General features: G+C 38.9%; 1 protein-coding gene across 1 annotated transcript in view; it reads left to right on the forward strand.

Annotated features, from left to right (window-relative positions):
• COL9A1 (collagen type IX alpha 1 chain) overlaps nt 1–14346 on the forward strand; it is a gene marked incomplete at both ends in the record, with an annotated part of 75128 nt that overhangs the window by 42947 nt on the left and 17835 nt on the right. The window contains 3 exons of the mRNA XM_082480633.1: nt 18–71; nt 9610–9663; nt 10428–10499. Coding sequence (XP_082336759.1) covers nt 18–71; nt 9610–9663; nt 10428–10499 — 180 coding nt within the window. The remainder of the gene's footprint in view (nt 1–17; nt 72–9609; nt 9664–10427; nt 10500–14346) is intronic.

Genomic DNA, 14346 nt, shown 5'->3' on the forward strand with positions numbered 1-14346 from the left:
TCTTATCCCCAAAACAGGGTGAACAGGGGCCAGAGGGTGAAGCAGGTCCAACAGGACCCCGGGGACCACCAGTAAGTATTGAGTAAATGTTTAACTGAGCATATGTGATATTGCAGTGCCTCAAGTTATGGTTGCTGAAGCTAACTATAAGGCAAAAATATTATTCAGCACGTGCTAATTTTTAAGATAAATACTAGGTGTTCTTTAACCCCCTTCTGTAGCAGGTGGATATGCATCATCACATGGAGAATCCAGAAGCGTGTGTCTTATAATTGTTTCTGGCTTTGTTGATAAATTTTAAACCTTTGTTTATATTCTTCTGGGCTTTGTTTTCAAATATGCTGAGTAAAAGCCCAAACAGAGGGAATGAAGGTGGTTTGTGACAAAAAGCTGGAATCAAACTCCTGTTCTTCCTCTGCAACAGCCAACTCCTACAACTGGTGTTGGAAAGCTTAAATTCACTAGCTGTCAGTAGATCACTTGCTCTTTTCTTTAACTTTTCAGCCTCTTAAAGAAGCTTGCACTGTATATTACAAGGTTTTGAACTTTGGACAAAGTATTCAGAACATGATTTCTTTTTTGGCTAGGACCTACTTCTAATGTATGTAATGTGAACAGTGAGGCAAGATATGAAAGAAAGGTAGCTGTCTGTCCTACCTAGTAAAGAAAATGGCTAGATACTGTTTTCAGCCCCCTTGGTCAACTGGCATGGCATGGTTTGTCTTCATACTGCTAAACTCCCTTAATAGCCCCTCATGCCTAAGAGCAGGCTGGGTGCAAACAAGTTGCATACGGGGAACAGTCTCTTGCCTGTGTCTCCAAAAATGTTCCTGGGCATTATCTAGGAAAGTCCAGTTTGCCTGAGACAAAAGCAAGCTAAACATTTATCGTGGATGGTGGTGGGATGCTGTCCAGACCTGTGCCTTGCCCCTTTCTGGTCAGCACTATGAATGTAGCTATAGTGATGCGAATTATAACATTTATCTCTACTTGGAAACATTGGTGGTGTAGTTTCTTTCACTGGAGATTTTCCTCAACACTAGAAAGATTTAGAAGACTGGAGAAATCATTACTGAGCAGGTAGCTTGCTGCAGGAAATAAATGTGCTAGGGAAAGTGAACTGATGGGATGCTTGGGGTACTAGAGTCTGCTTGGTACAGATTTCTGATTCCCTCTAGAGTAGACCTGGCATGGATTGAAGTTACATAAGGCTGATCTAATTTCCCTTTGCTGTTAATCCTTCTGTGAGGGATGAGAGGGTCAGCGATTTGAAGAAAATTTTCGTATACCAAAATTCAGTCTGACGACATTGACAAGGCTCCAGGCTCTGTAACCAATTGCTTTTGCAAGCTTCTCTCCTGCCACTGATACCCTAGGGATACTTTCCTGGATTTTTTTGAGCTTCTGCTATCACACAGTGACATAACAGTTTTACTCAGTCAGTTGTGGGCTTATCCTCATACAGGGCTTAGAGAGTTACTGATAGGGATATATTTGTAAGGGTGTTTCATGGATCAGGAATATCTTCTCTGAAGTAACTCTTAAATATACAGTAGGAGTCAGCCAAGTAACAGATTTCGTTTTCTTCTGGTTTCTTCTGTGGTTTGCGTTATCGTGTGCTAGATGCATTAATTCACGAGATCACATTTATTTTAGACTGAATCTTTATATAAGTGCTGTGTCCACAGCTGCCTATGAATGATATAAAAAGGGGATTATATAAGCATATACTTCTTAGGATGAAATACAGGTATCTTGAGCCTCCCATATAGCCAGCTTGCAAACATTTATTTTTGTTGTTTGTGTTTAAGTGTTGGGTGTACTAGAAAAAGTCTTCAGCCCTGTTCTTCTTGAGCTGATATTTTCTATACTTGTAACAGGAATAAGAATTATAATTGAATCAGACCAAAGTAATTGCCCACTCTGATAATGCACTGTAATCTGCTAAACTATGCTTTTAATCCTTTCAATGTGAACATGAATTTACAAAATCAGCAGTCCATAGAACAGGAGTTGACACACAAGGTTAATTATTAGTAACCCTGTAGTGGGACAGAAATACTTAATACAGATTAAATACAATGATTTTTCTGTTTGACTCTAGAGATCAGCAAGACATCTGGATATTTTGCCCTTATTTTTCCTGTCTTTAAAAAATGCAGTCATTTTGGAAAATACATGAACATTAGAACAAAGGCACAGAAAGAAAAAACTTTTGGTCAATACAAAATGGATAATAAAGTTTTTCATGTAGAACATTAAACAGTAATCTACTTCTCATCTATGGTTCCTTTAAAGCTATAAAGAGACTTGAATAATAACTATGTTTAGCTTCCTTCTGCTCAAAACTCCAGGCAGCATATGACTAGACTAGCTTTCTGGTTTCTTTTTGGGAACACTGGTTTTTGCTTCTACACAAAACCCTGAAATGATCAGGATTTTTTGTTCAGGAAGGACACAGGTTTGGATTGTTTAACGTCAGTGAGCTTTGGTTCAAGTTGAGTTTGTATTTATTTTCAGGGCAGAATAGTGTTTTCTTTTTCTTCTGCAGCTTGTACATGTAGTAGATATATTTGAACCTCAGCTTTTAGGAATCTGTCCTTACATTTCCAGGAAAAAAAATAATCTGCCAGTTAAATAATTCTATGCACCATGATTTTCAAACTTCTTAAAATATAGATTTTGATAATAACTTGAGAAAAGCTTTTATGATAGCTCTAAAGAGATTTTTTTCTTGTGAATATTTTTGTATTTTTTTCAGAATTTGAAATTTTCTCACAACTTTGACTTTTGTTAGTTTTTGACCAAAGTAATCAAACCCTTTCAAAGACTGAGGATTGTGTGGTTATTACTCAGCTATTTTTCTTGTCCTTTTCCTTCCTATTTTGAATTATCCTCTTTAGCACTCCGCTCAATTCTTTTCTTTCTCCTTTACTCTTTGTTCCATTTCCCTCTTGGTAGTAGAAGATTCAGAAGAGGGGCTGGTCATCTTCCTTGCAGTTGGAAAAAACCTTGACATTTTGCAGGATGTGGAGAACTTCAGTCCCTTAATGTATTGCTGCATGGCAGCAGCCACGTGAGAGATCTTCTTCACTTTCCCATTTCACTTACCCACTTTGCATCACTTCTGGGGAACGACAGCATGGCTGGTAGCTCCAGGAGGGCCAGAACTGTAGAAGGGACCTCCAGTGAAAGTTTGGGAGGGATAACAAGGCTGACTGCTAATATGGACAGCAGGCTGGTATCTGCATGAGGGAAAAATAACATGCCTCATTTGTGTTATATTAAAAAAAATGTCTGACTTTTCAGCTTTAGCTGCTTGCAAAAGACATCTTTCTGAGAGAAAATTTTCGCTTCAACTAGTGTGTAGTTTTTTGAGGAGTTACACAATGGAGCACTATTAAGCAATCATCAGGGACTCTGTGGGACAAATTAATACTACTATACTGTTTACCAAATAGCCTGTAGCGTCCTCTGGCATAAACCATGTTATTTCAATGCTTTTTTCATTACTAAATAACTGTGTGAATGTAGTTAGAACAGTATTTGTTACTAAGCAGCAGATTCAAATTTTGGCCTTTTGCAAGTCTGTAAACATTTACAGTCTCACAGAGAAGATATTAAATAGTTGAAAACAAGATAACTAGTTTTAATTAAAAATAGGCAAACTCATGTGTTGGGAGACTCTTACCTCACTGCTGACAAATCTCCCTAGACTCTCAAAAGTGCCATTTTAGTCTATCATTGCGTTTCCTTAGAAAACTTAAGTTGGCACCTGAGTGCCAAAGTTTTACTTTTGCTTATTTAGTTACCTATTTTTTATTATTTATTTATCTCTTCAGTAAAACAGAAAAACAACGGGAGCAATGTGGAAATTTTGTCTTTTGTTTCTAAATCAAATATATTCTGCGTTCCACTCTAATTGTTTTGTCGGTTAACCTTATGTTTGCTTCACATTATGCTAGCCAATCCAAGTAATTACCAAACTCATTTGTGATTTAAATCTTTCTAAGCCAGTCATCATGGCAGGTGGCCCAAAGGAAGCAATTCTCAAACATCAGAGTGTCATTCCTAATCAGTGGAATTTAGCCATGCTCCCTAAGCTGCTTAACCATTTTCTTTCATATTTGCTGAGATTTAGTAAGATTTAATTTTTCATATTGTGTCTGCAGAAAATACTGACCCCTGCCCCTGTTTCTTTTTCATCCCCTGTTTTTCTTCAGCTATTTAACCTCTAAATTGCTAACATTTGGAGAACATGTATCCCATCCTGTGGTTTTACAGTAAAAAGAGAGCTTGGAACATTTAAGTAACCATTTAACTTAAAGTTCAATGCTTGTCTAGCAAATTAAGAAAACTCAATGTATATGCAGGCCAGCATATATACATTCTTAAAGGTTTAGGATGCAATACATGTTTCCCTAACATTAGCAATACAGGTTAAGTATCTGGCTGCCTGAGATTTGACACCATAGCCCCCTCAGAGAAATCTGAGGGGCCCTGGTTGGTTGTGCTGACTTGCTCTAAGGAGGTGTCTTGTCTCTCTGCTTGTTATAAAGAGGGAGCCTGGAGAGTACCTTGGATTTGGTAGTAACATGTCATACAACCTAAATTTAGATGAGAATACTGTTTGCAGCATCTTAAATTACTTTCAGCTAAATAATTTTCTGAGTATTTAAAGATATTTTTCTCTTAGCTACCCTGAAATGTATCTTTGGTTACCCTAAAAATTTGGTTACCCTAACCCTAAAACCTAGTTTAGTCTATCATATTCTTTTTACGTGACTCAAACTGAAATAATGGGTCATTTTCCATTGGTAGTGTGATAGGATGAAATGTCCTTGCCTCAGTTTATATGATATATTTAGGTATTGGTGGAGGCGTTTTGTATATATAATTTCAGAGGTGTTCTGCAAGTGGTGAGTCATAGTTTACATTTAAGATGCAGCTAAAGGGGTTAGCATTGCACAGTCTATGGCAGAGGCAAAAGAACAAAGTGGATTTCCATCCTGACTGGTAGGCTTTTTATCCAGTAAACCTAAGCCTCTTGATGGATGTGACTAAGCTTTCTGCCCTTGCAAAATTCTGCAGCCTAGTTTGTACAGAGTAGCACTTCCTCTTCTCTCACTCACAGACTACTATCCCAGCCAAACTTGATTAGTATCTCCAAGCCTCTCCAGTTCTCATACTATCCACTCCTGTCTTTCCAAACTGCATGGTCAGATTCCTGTCTGCTGCTTCTCTCTTTACCCGTTCACCTCCAACAACAGCTTCCTTTGACTTTCAGACATGCTAGACCTCTGGATGTCAGCAGATAACCCAGTGTTGGTTTCTCCTAAGTAGTGTAGATAGTAACCTGGGTAAAAAATGCACTTCTTATTGAGTTAGTGTACTAAAGCTGTTCGAGGCTTCAGTTAGCACTGTAGATACAGCCATTACGAAAGGTCTCTGTCCTTTGTACTTGGCCACAGTATCACCCTTGAAGAGAATGGCAGCTTTTGGGCTGCTGATTGTGCCCAAAGCATGTCACAGTTAAGAGGAAGGTACATTGCATGCTACACCTATTTCTTACCACTATCATGAGCAGTAACATTTAATTATTACTCTGAGAAAGGTGGAAAGATGCATTTAAAATCTCAGAGAAAGTTTGCTGTTTATTTACTCTTCCGACAAATAATAGTTTATAATTTTGGGTGCTTTTTAGTATTGTACTGAAGGTCAAAGGAAGAGTCCTGTTGACGCTTCCGTAGATAAATCCTTGAATTTAAATTGATAATCCCTCTGAGATTTTGGATGAAAAAAAAATATGTTAAATTAAAGTCTGACAAGCATATAATTGATAAATGGGTTACATTTTGCAAAAGACTTTGGAATACTAAGTTTTAAAAGTTCATTCGAAAATGTACTTTGTTTATTCTTTTTTATTCTGCACAGATTTAATTCTCTATGGCACTGCTGTTGAATATGCTAAAAATTGGTATGATGTATATATTACAAAACCAAAATTCTTAAGTAGAAGTAGTTTATTACAGTATACACTGTGAATTACCTGACAAGAGATTATAATTAATGTTTTGATTTTCTGGGCAGCTGAGATGCAAGTTACCTGGGGAATATTTTTATTCTTGTTATTGTTCCACTTAACAGAGTCATCCTTAACAGGATCAATTGGTCAACAGGAAATCAATAAACCAGTGAAAGAAACTGTTTCAGTATAAGAATGCGTTCTGTAACTGCTTGTGGGAATTGTACAAAAGAATTGAGTCTTGACAATTTCAGTCAAAAATGGGTGATGAAAATCACCCTGGACAATCTAAAGGAAGGTCTATTGTAAATCCTGTAACATCCCCTTACTTATATTACATTCAAAGGCTAAATATAGATCTAACAGAAATGTGAGAGAGATGTTGCATCTTCATTTAAATGTATTGAGTGGTGCAGCAATCCTGCCTTGGAACAAAGGAAAGGTAGATTTTGTTGTAATGCGGTCTAGCACATCAGCTGTGGAAGGGCTGCATCCCGGTAATGTTCAGTATTGCGGTGCTGTACCACCAATTCACACCCTACCATTTCACATGTGCCTTGCCGTCCTTTGAGAGAATGACCTTATCCTGAGCAGAGCTCACATGCTAAGCAATAGTGCACTTAACAGAAATCAATTATTTGTACTGTTAAAATACTGGAGTGGTCCTAGGCATGCTTTTAGTCCACACTGTCTAAGACCATTGACTGAAACAATTTTTAGGCAGTGGCCAAGCTCTAGGGTACTTCAGGGGCCGTTTGCAGTGGGTGTCTGCATGCTGCCTCCCTTCATTTAGGCCAGGAAACTTTACCAGCATGGGTGCAAGCCAGTCTGTCCCAGCTAAACTAGAGTAGCTATTTTCCCTCTTAAAACGTTTGACTTCTAGGAAAAGTAGGAATTTTGAAGTGTGTCAAAAGTGCATAAAACATGCAGATTCTGGTCGTCTTCTTTTGGTTAAAACCAGTGCAACATGCCCATTGATTTGTGAGTGGCTTGCTACTGTGGGCTATGTTATATATAGGGCTGCTGTGTAAGAAAGGTAGGCTGAGGACATGGCCAAACTGCCTCCTGTTCTGATTATTGCCTATGAGTAACTTAGAGCACAGAGGAAGGTTTCATCTGAGCAAGTACAGATGTCAACGCCTGAACCAGTTATTACAGAAACCCTCTTAAAGGCTGTGGGTAAAACATAGATGCTTCTAGGACATGACTTGTGATGTATTTTAAATGTTTACATGAAGACATTTCAAGATGTCTTTTTTTCTTCATCCCCTGTGAAGGGAACCAAGAGTAACTAGCCCAATCTAAATCCTATCCCAGGACCATTTCAGTCAGGTATAACTTGGAGGAAGCTTTACAGTCTTTTAAATTATGCCATGGGCCAATGGGATTCCTAATTGTTCTTTGGGTTACAGTTCCCCTCTTACTTACTAAAACAGAACTCCTGCAGATCTTGCAGTGGTGGCCCTTAGTTTAAAGTAATCTGTCCTAACAGATATATAATGTCAATGTTTATGGAAACACTATCCTTTTCTGCTCCAGTCTTCTGTACACTAACCTTCTTTTTTTTTAATCACCTTATAAAAACAATGGTGTTTGAAAAAGTGCCTGTAGTGTATATTTGATAAAATATTTTTTTTCACTTAAAAACAAATGGAAGATTTTTCTTGCGTTCTGTGTGACAAGCAGAACATTTGATGTGCTTTTTAGCTCTACAGAGGATGACGTTGCTTTTGTTTTACAGGCGTATAGCAATCAGACATGAATGTTATGATGTATATGAGGAAACGAGTTTGTAATACTTATAATTCTAATGATTCTCTTACCCGCATCAGAAATGTCATAATGTTCCGGGTCAGAAATGTAGTACAGAATTATGTGATTAAATAACAAATTTTCAAAAAGGTTAATTAATCTTCTGTGGTGTAAGGTGAAGGTGATTTGGGAGGCTTTTTTTCTTTTTTTATTTCTTTTTTTAACATAAAAAAGCTTCAGAAATTATACAAAGTGCTTTAGAAGGATAGTGATTTTAACACCATAGGATATTTTGAAGGAAACGAATGAAAAAGTCTGTTTATGTTTGGTTCTCTGATCTCTCCAGGATACCTAATTATTTTTTGAATTGTACAGTTAGTTCTCCTAAGCTTGTGTGAGAAGTTGTCATTACATTTATGACCTGGTGTAAAAGGCCATGTCTGCCATCTCCTTTTATTAATGAATATGTCACAATATTTCACAATATTATTCTTATTATGAAAGAAATATTTGTGTCTAAAATTATCCATTGTATACAGCACTAGAATGCTTAGATCTGCCTTTATCCATAGTTTCTACATTATACATAACAGGTTATCTACTTACATATCTAATAACTTCAGTTCTTGATATTTTATGATCTTAAATGTTATATCGTGCTTTTATAGCAAGTACCCCTTATGTATTCATACAGTGGAAGTAAGAAAAGTGTCTCAAGTGAGACTTAGGCTTCTGTTGGGACAGAGTTTGAATTTATCTGTACAAATATATGTCTGTACAGGTGACACGAAATGTATAAAACTTCTTGAGCTGTTCTGAAAGGTTTAATCACAGAATGGTCAGGGTTGGAAGGGACCTATGGAGATCATCTAGTCCAACCCCCCTGCCAGAGCAGGGTCACCTACAGCAGGTTACACAGGATGGCATCCAGGCGGGTTTTCAATGTCTCCAGAGTGGGAGACTCCAGAACCTCTCTGGGCAGCCTGTGCCAGTGCTCTGCCACCCTCGAAGTAAGAAGTCCATCCTCATGTTTAGATGGAACTTCCTATGCTCAAGTTTGTGCCCGTTACCTCTTGTCTATCACTAAGAGACAAAACCCTTTTGAGAAAGGTACTTTGATTCGAAAATTGTTTAAAATCTTTGAAAATTTGACTCAACGACAGGTTTACCCAGAGTATATATTCAAATGTCTGCATTAAGAGATGGAGTTATAACACTACTGAATATAGTGAATATGCTGATCTGAATGGATAAACATAACTGCAGTGAAGATATAAAGTAAAAATCTAGTAAAAAGCATATTTATACTTATCACTATTACGAAGGGGGATTTTCAAGGGTTATCCTTCCCTATAACAGTCTAGACTTTTTTTTAACCTAAATGAGTTTAAGTAATACTTCTGCACACACTTTTCACATTTGTCCATTGTTCATGTGGGATCATAGTTTGAAGCATGTGGTCATGTGAGAGTTCAGTTGATGAAACTAAACAAAAGCCTAAAGCTAAGCATGTGTGTCAGAGTTATCTTAGTGAAGTAACATCCTATGAAGAGGACTTGATTGTGCATAATCACTCAGCCCAATGAATTAGTTGAATTATTTATTGCCAACTAAATATTGTATGCCTTTGTTAACTAAAAAAGTTTACATTTCTCAGGAGGTTTCACTATTTGTAATGCATGTGATATTTTTTCACTAATAAAAAGAAGTCTTGATTAAAGCCAACTGTTAAGTAGTGTAATTCACTAAACATCAAGAAAAAAAATCATACTTTATTCCCTGTTCACAGGAAATATTTCAGGAAGTAATGATGTCCTTTTATTTCCTATAAGGGTAGCAGAGGAGAGACAGGTCCTGCGGGTCCTCCAGGTTTACCAGGGAAATGGGTAAGCAGTTCATTTACACATTCAGTGCTCGTATTTACTTTCAAGAAGCTATGGTATCATCTGGAACTACACTTACTCATTTATCCATGCAGGTAACCGAAAATAACATTGAAACAAGTGATTGTTGAGTTTCTTTTTCAGTCCTCTGTGACTGTGCTAATATTAGCAAATGCTGTTTTAAAGTACATGGACATATGTGGGACTTCTTCTGTTTAAAAAAAAAAACATAAATCCTGTGATGTGCAAAGTTGGGTTGCACGCTCCTGTGTGGGCTGTATGTACTTGGGGAACAGGAGCAGTGAAAGACTGGCTTTCTGCTAACAGCTGCGTGAAACTAATGAATGGAGCAGATTATGAATGCCACCTTTTACCAGTGCTCCAGCAGTATTTACACAGTAGCAGTCAGAAGCATAGCTGGGGAGGTTTTGGCTGAAAGAGCCTGCTATTTCAGAGGAATGCGCAAATCATACAGTGCAAGATCTTAGGAAGTACTTTTCAGAGAACCAGGCTGTCGTTGAGGGACTGCAGGGTGGAAAGCCCTGTAAGCTGTTTCTCCTGTGTTTGTCAGCAATAAAGTCATAATAAGCTACTGTTTAAAGGGCTGTATTTTGGATCAGCGTTATTTTCATCAGATAATCCTCTTTCATCAAGTTAGGAGTGTTCTGGGAATAAGATTCTGCCCCATCTGCTTGTCAGAGTATGACCCTTAGTTGATCATTCTAAAACAAATTGGATAAGTTTACACCCTTGACTTATTTTCACAGGGTCCCCAGGGTGATATTGGACTTCCTGGACTGCCAGGCCCTCCAGGCCTACCTGGTGGTAAGGGTGACCGGGTAAGAAATGCACTCATACATACAGACTGCAGTTTGATGTCAGGAGTAAATACAGTAATTTGAGCATTTTTTTGCAGTTTTTACATGAATTAATGTCTGGTTTCTTTTTTTTTTTTTTTGTATGTAGGTCTGTTAACTGCTTGAAGGCAGTACTTTAGGTGCCCATTAACTACTTGCAGCTCATAAAATATACAGGAAAAGTCTTGACAGTGTTACTTAAGGGACTGAATATTATTGGTGTAAATATTTCCCTTTTTTTGGAGTTTGAATCAATTAAAGGCCTAAATCATATTGCAAATCATTGACTCAGCCAGATCTGAAATTTTAAGTCAGGGTCTCTGGTCACTGAAGAGCTTTGGAACTTCAGCTCTGGTCTACAGTAGATACAGTGCCTTTTACATACATCTTAGGACCTGCTGTGGAAATGCACAGGCTAATGCAGCTATTGAGACACCTATGCATATGTGCACAATTACGGGATATAAGTACCTCTTACAGTGTTTTGTTAGGAAGGAAGAACTGGGCCCCAGGGATCTCACATACCTGCAGAAGATGTCTTCCTTTGAATAAATGTCAGTGAAGACTATACAGAAAAAAAAAAATCTTCTTTCTCTTGCTTATAGGAGGCTACAGGGGATGGAATTCACTCACTAAACTTCAGACATCATTGTTATGGAAGTAGTCAGTTCTGCACTGTGTTTCATCTCATGTGAGACATCTGCTTCGGTATTAAATGAATTGCACTTTTGAAGTGCCTCTTACTTTCCACTGACAATCAAGGAAGTATAGAACTGTTAGTGAGACATAAGTGTCACTGCTGTAGATGTCTTTAGCTGAACAGAGGAATCCTGCCACTCATATGCTCTTGGTATACATCATGGGGTGGCTAGATAGGGCTTGCAGTTGTTTGTCACAGTTTTTAAAAGCTGTTCAGGTACTTAAAAACAAGTTTCTAAGAGTCTTTCTTGTTATTGAGGTATTTCTCATGTATTTGGTTTTGTTTGGTTGGTTGTGGTTTTTTTTTTGGTTTTTTTTTTTTTTTTTTTTACTGCAGAGATTGTTTATTAGCTTGTTAATGATTCATACTTTAGACTTCTCCAGAGGGAGAGTGAAGGTACCTGAGGAAGCATATCTGGAAGGAAAATAACTAGTATTTGTTGCAGTGCTGATCAAAGGCTCTAAAGATGCCTGATTTTCCTCATTCACTGTATAAAGGGTCTGGACCTGTAAGATACCATAGAATCATAGAATGGTTTAGGTTGGAAAGGACCTTGAAGATCATCGAGTTCCAACCCCCCTGCCATAGTCAGGGACACCTTCCACTAGACCAGGTTGCCCAAGACCACGTCCAGCCTGGCCTTGAACGCCTCCAGGGATGGGGCCTCAACAACTTCTCTGGGCAACCTGTTCCAGTGCCTGACCACCCTCATAGTGAAAAATTTCTTCCTACTGTTTAATATGAACCTGCCCTCTTCCAGTTTAAAGCCATTCCCCCTCGTCCTATCACTATATGGCCAAGTAAAAAGTCCTTCCCCAGCTCTCCTGTAGGCCCCCTTTAGGGGGGCATAGGAGAGGTGCTTTAGCCCTCAAATCATCCTTGTGGCCCTCCTCTGGACACGCTCCAGCAGGTCCATATCCTTCTTATGTGTGGGGACTCCAGAGCTCGAGTCTCATGAGAGTGGAGTAGAAGGGCAGAATCACCTCCTTTGACGTGCTGGCCACACTTCTTCTGATGCAGCCCAGAATACGGTTGGCCTTCTGGGCTGCGATTGTACACTGCTGGCTCATGTTGAGCTTCTTGTCAATCAGCACCCCCAGATCCTTCTCCTCAGGGCTGCTCTCCAGCCATTCCCCGCCGAGTCTGTATTTGTGCTTGGGATTGCCGACCCAGATGTAGGACCTTGCACAGGGCCTTGTTGAACTGCATGAGGTTGGCTTGGACCCACCTCTGCAACCTGTCCAGGTCCCTCTGGATGGCATCCCTCCCCTCCAGCATGTCTACCTCACCAAACAGCTTGGTATCATCGGCAAACTTGCTGAGGGTGCACTCAACCCCACTGTCCATGTCACCAACAAAGATGTTGAACAGTACAGGTCCCAGTACTGACCTCTGAGGAACACCACTCGTAAGAGCAGGAAGTAGATGCTGTAAACAGACTCAGTGAGATTCAGGCTACGCCCAGGAGATTTCTGTTTATATAACTGGCAGATGACAGTATCTTATGCCTGGAGCTTTTTTTAAATTCTAGGGTCAGTTTAATGCCCTCTGAAAATACCTTAAAGTCCAAAAAGCTATGCTAGCAATTATCTCATCCTGCAATTGCTTTTTAGCTTTCCTGGTTTGAGACAAGTGTCTTCTGGGGCAGGCTTAACACGGCTGCAGCTTTGCCAGTAGCACTGATCTGCAGTATGTATTCCAAGTCACAAACCTGGACAGCATTGTGCCACTCTATCCTTTCTCTTCCCTGTTTAACTTGCAACTGCATCTGTCTTATACAGAGCCAAACATCCTTGTCAGGGTTTGAAAATGGGTATCTCTGTAGCCTGTTAACTGTAGTTTTTGGGTCAACCACTGGTATCAATAAGTTCCAGACTGAAGTAACCTTTCTTCCCTTCCTGATTTCAAAACAACTTGGTTTGGTACACAGGGATCCTATAAAGTTCTGTTGTGAAGCCCATATATGTGTGATAAGAGTTGATGTAAACAGCAACCAGAAGCCAAGTAGAATTCACAAAAAAAATATTTCAGTAGTCATTCTTGATCCCAAAGCGGTTAGATATTGGGTACTATCTGCTAGCATCTTGTCACATGCAGGCAATTTTGACTGCTTAAAGGACCAAAGATAACAGCAGAAGTGGTTTTACTGAAGTAAGATATTATAATAAGTGAGACTTAACAAAGTTTGATAGTAAGGTTCACTCTGTTACTGCAGAGTATATAATAACTCTTCAAAGTTACCAAACAAAATCAAAGTTACCAACACAAAATCACAGTTACCAACACAAAATCTTAGCGCACTGTAATACAAGTCTAGGTGTGATGTCAATCACTTACCAAAGATCTGCAGTTAGTAAGTGGGGTCTCTCAGCCTTTAGAAGTAACCTTGAGAGGCATCCCAGCACAAGGGGAGATCACCGCCATGCAGCCAACTGCTTAGCTTAAAAAAGGCTCACTCAGGCTGTCATATTTATGGAATAAAATGGTTGGCTCACAGTGAAATTCCATGCAATGGAAAAGGCATGCATGAGACTCCTTGTACCCACAACTTACTTTGTTCCTTGACAAATGAGACTTGGAAGAACCACCTGCTATTCATGTGCTGTTCACAGGGTTAGTGTTCCAGTTTCCAAGCCCATGTGCATCAATGCTCACCACGTCACCAGGTTCCCTTGTGGGTTTTCAGAGAACAGGTTGGAAGTAGAGAAGTGGTTACGGCCTCAGCCCTTACTTCTTCTGGAGCCTGAACCAAACTTCCACTAGTTTGGTCAAGGAGTCGAGTGCATCCATCACACTCTACCTCATGACTACAGTCAACTCACTTTATCGACTCACAGGGTGGTATTATGGTTACCTCTTGCCTCTGTGTCATAAATATGTGGCATACTACAGCTCAGTGGTATTGGTATGATTATCTGATGAGTTGCTTAGCTTAAACAGTACAATTAATGTTAATTATATACAATTGTGCATATAGAATGAGTAGATTGCATATATTTTACTTCTTGGATTAACACAATTTGTTTCATTAATTGCCCAGCTTTGATATACAGAATGATTATGAGCAATAAACACACAAAAAAGTCAGAACTAACGAAACTATAACTGGATATAAAATCAAATTGAAAG

This window comes from Vanellus vanellus (genome assembly GCF_965231255.1).
Source record: "Vanellus vanellus genome assembly, chromosome: 3".
In the NCBI taxonomy this organism is placed as follows: Eukaryota; Metazoa; Chordata; class Aves; order Charadriiformes; family Charadriidae; genus Vanellus; species Vanellus vanellus.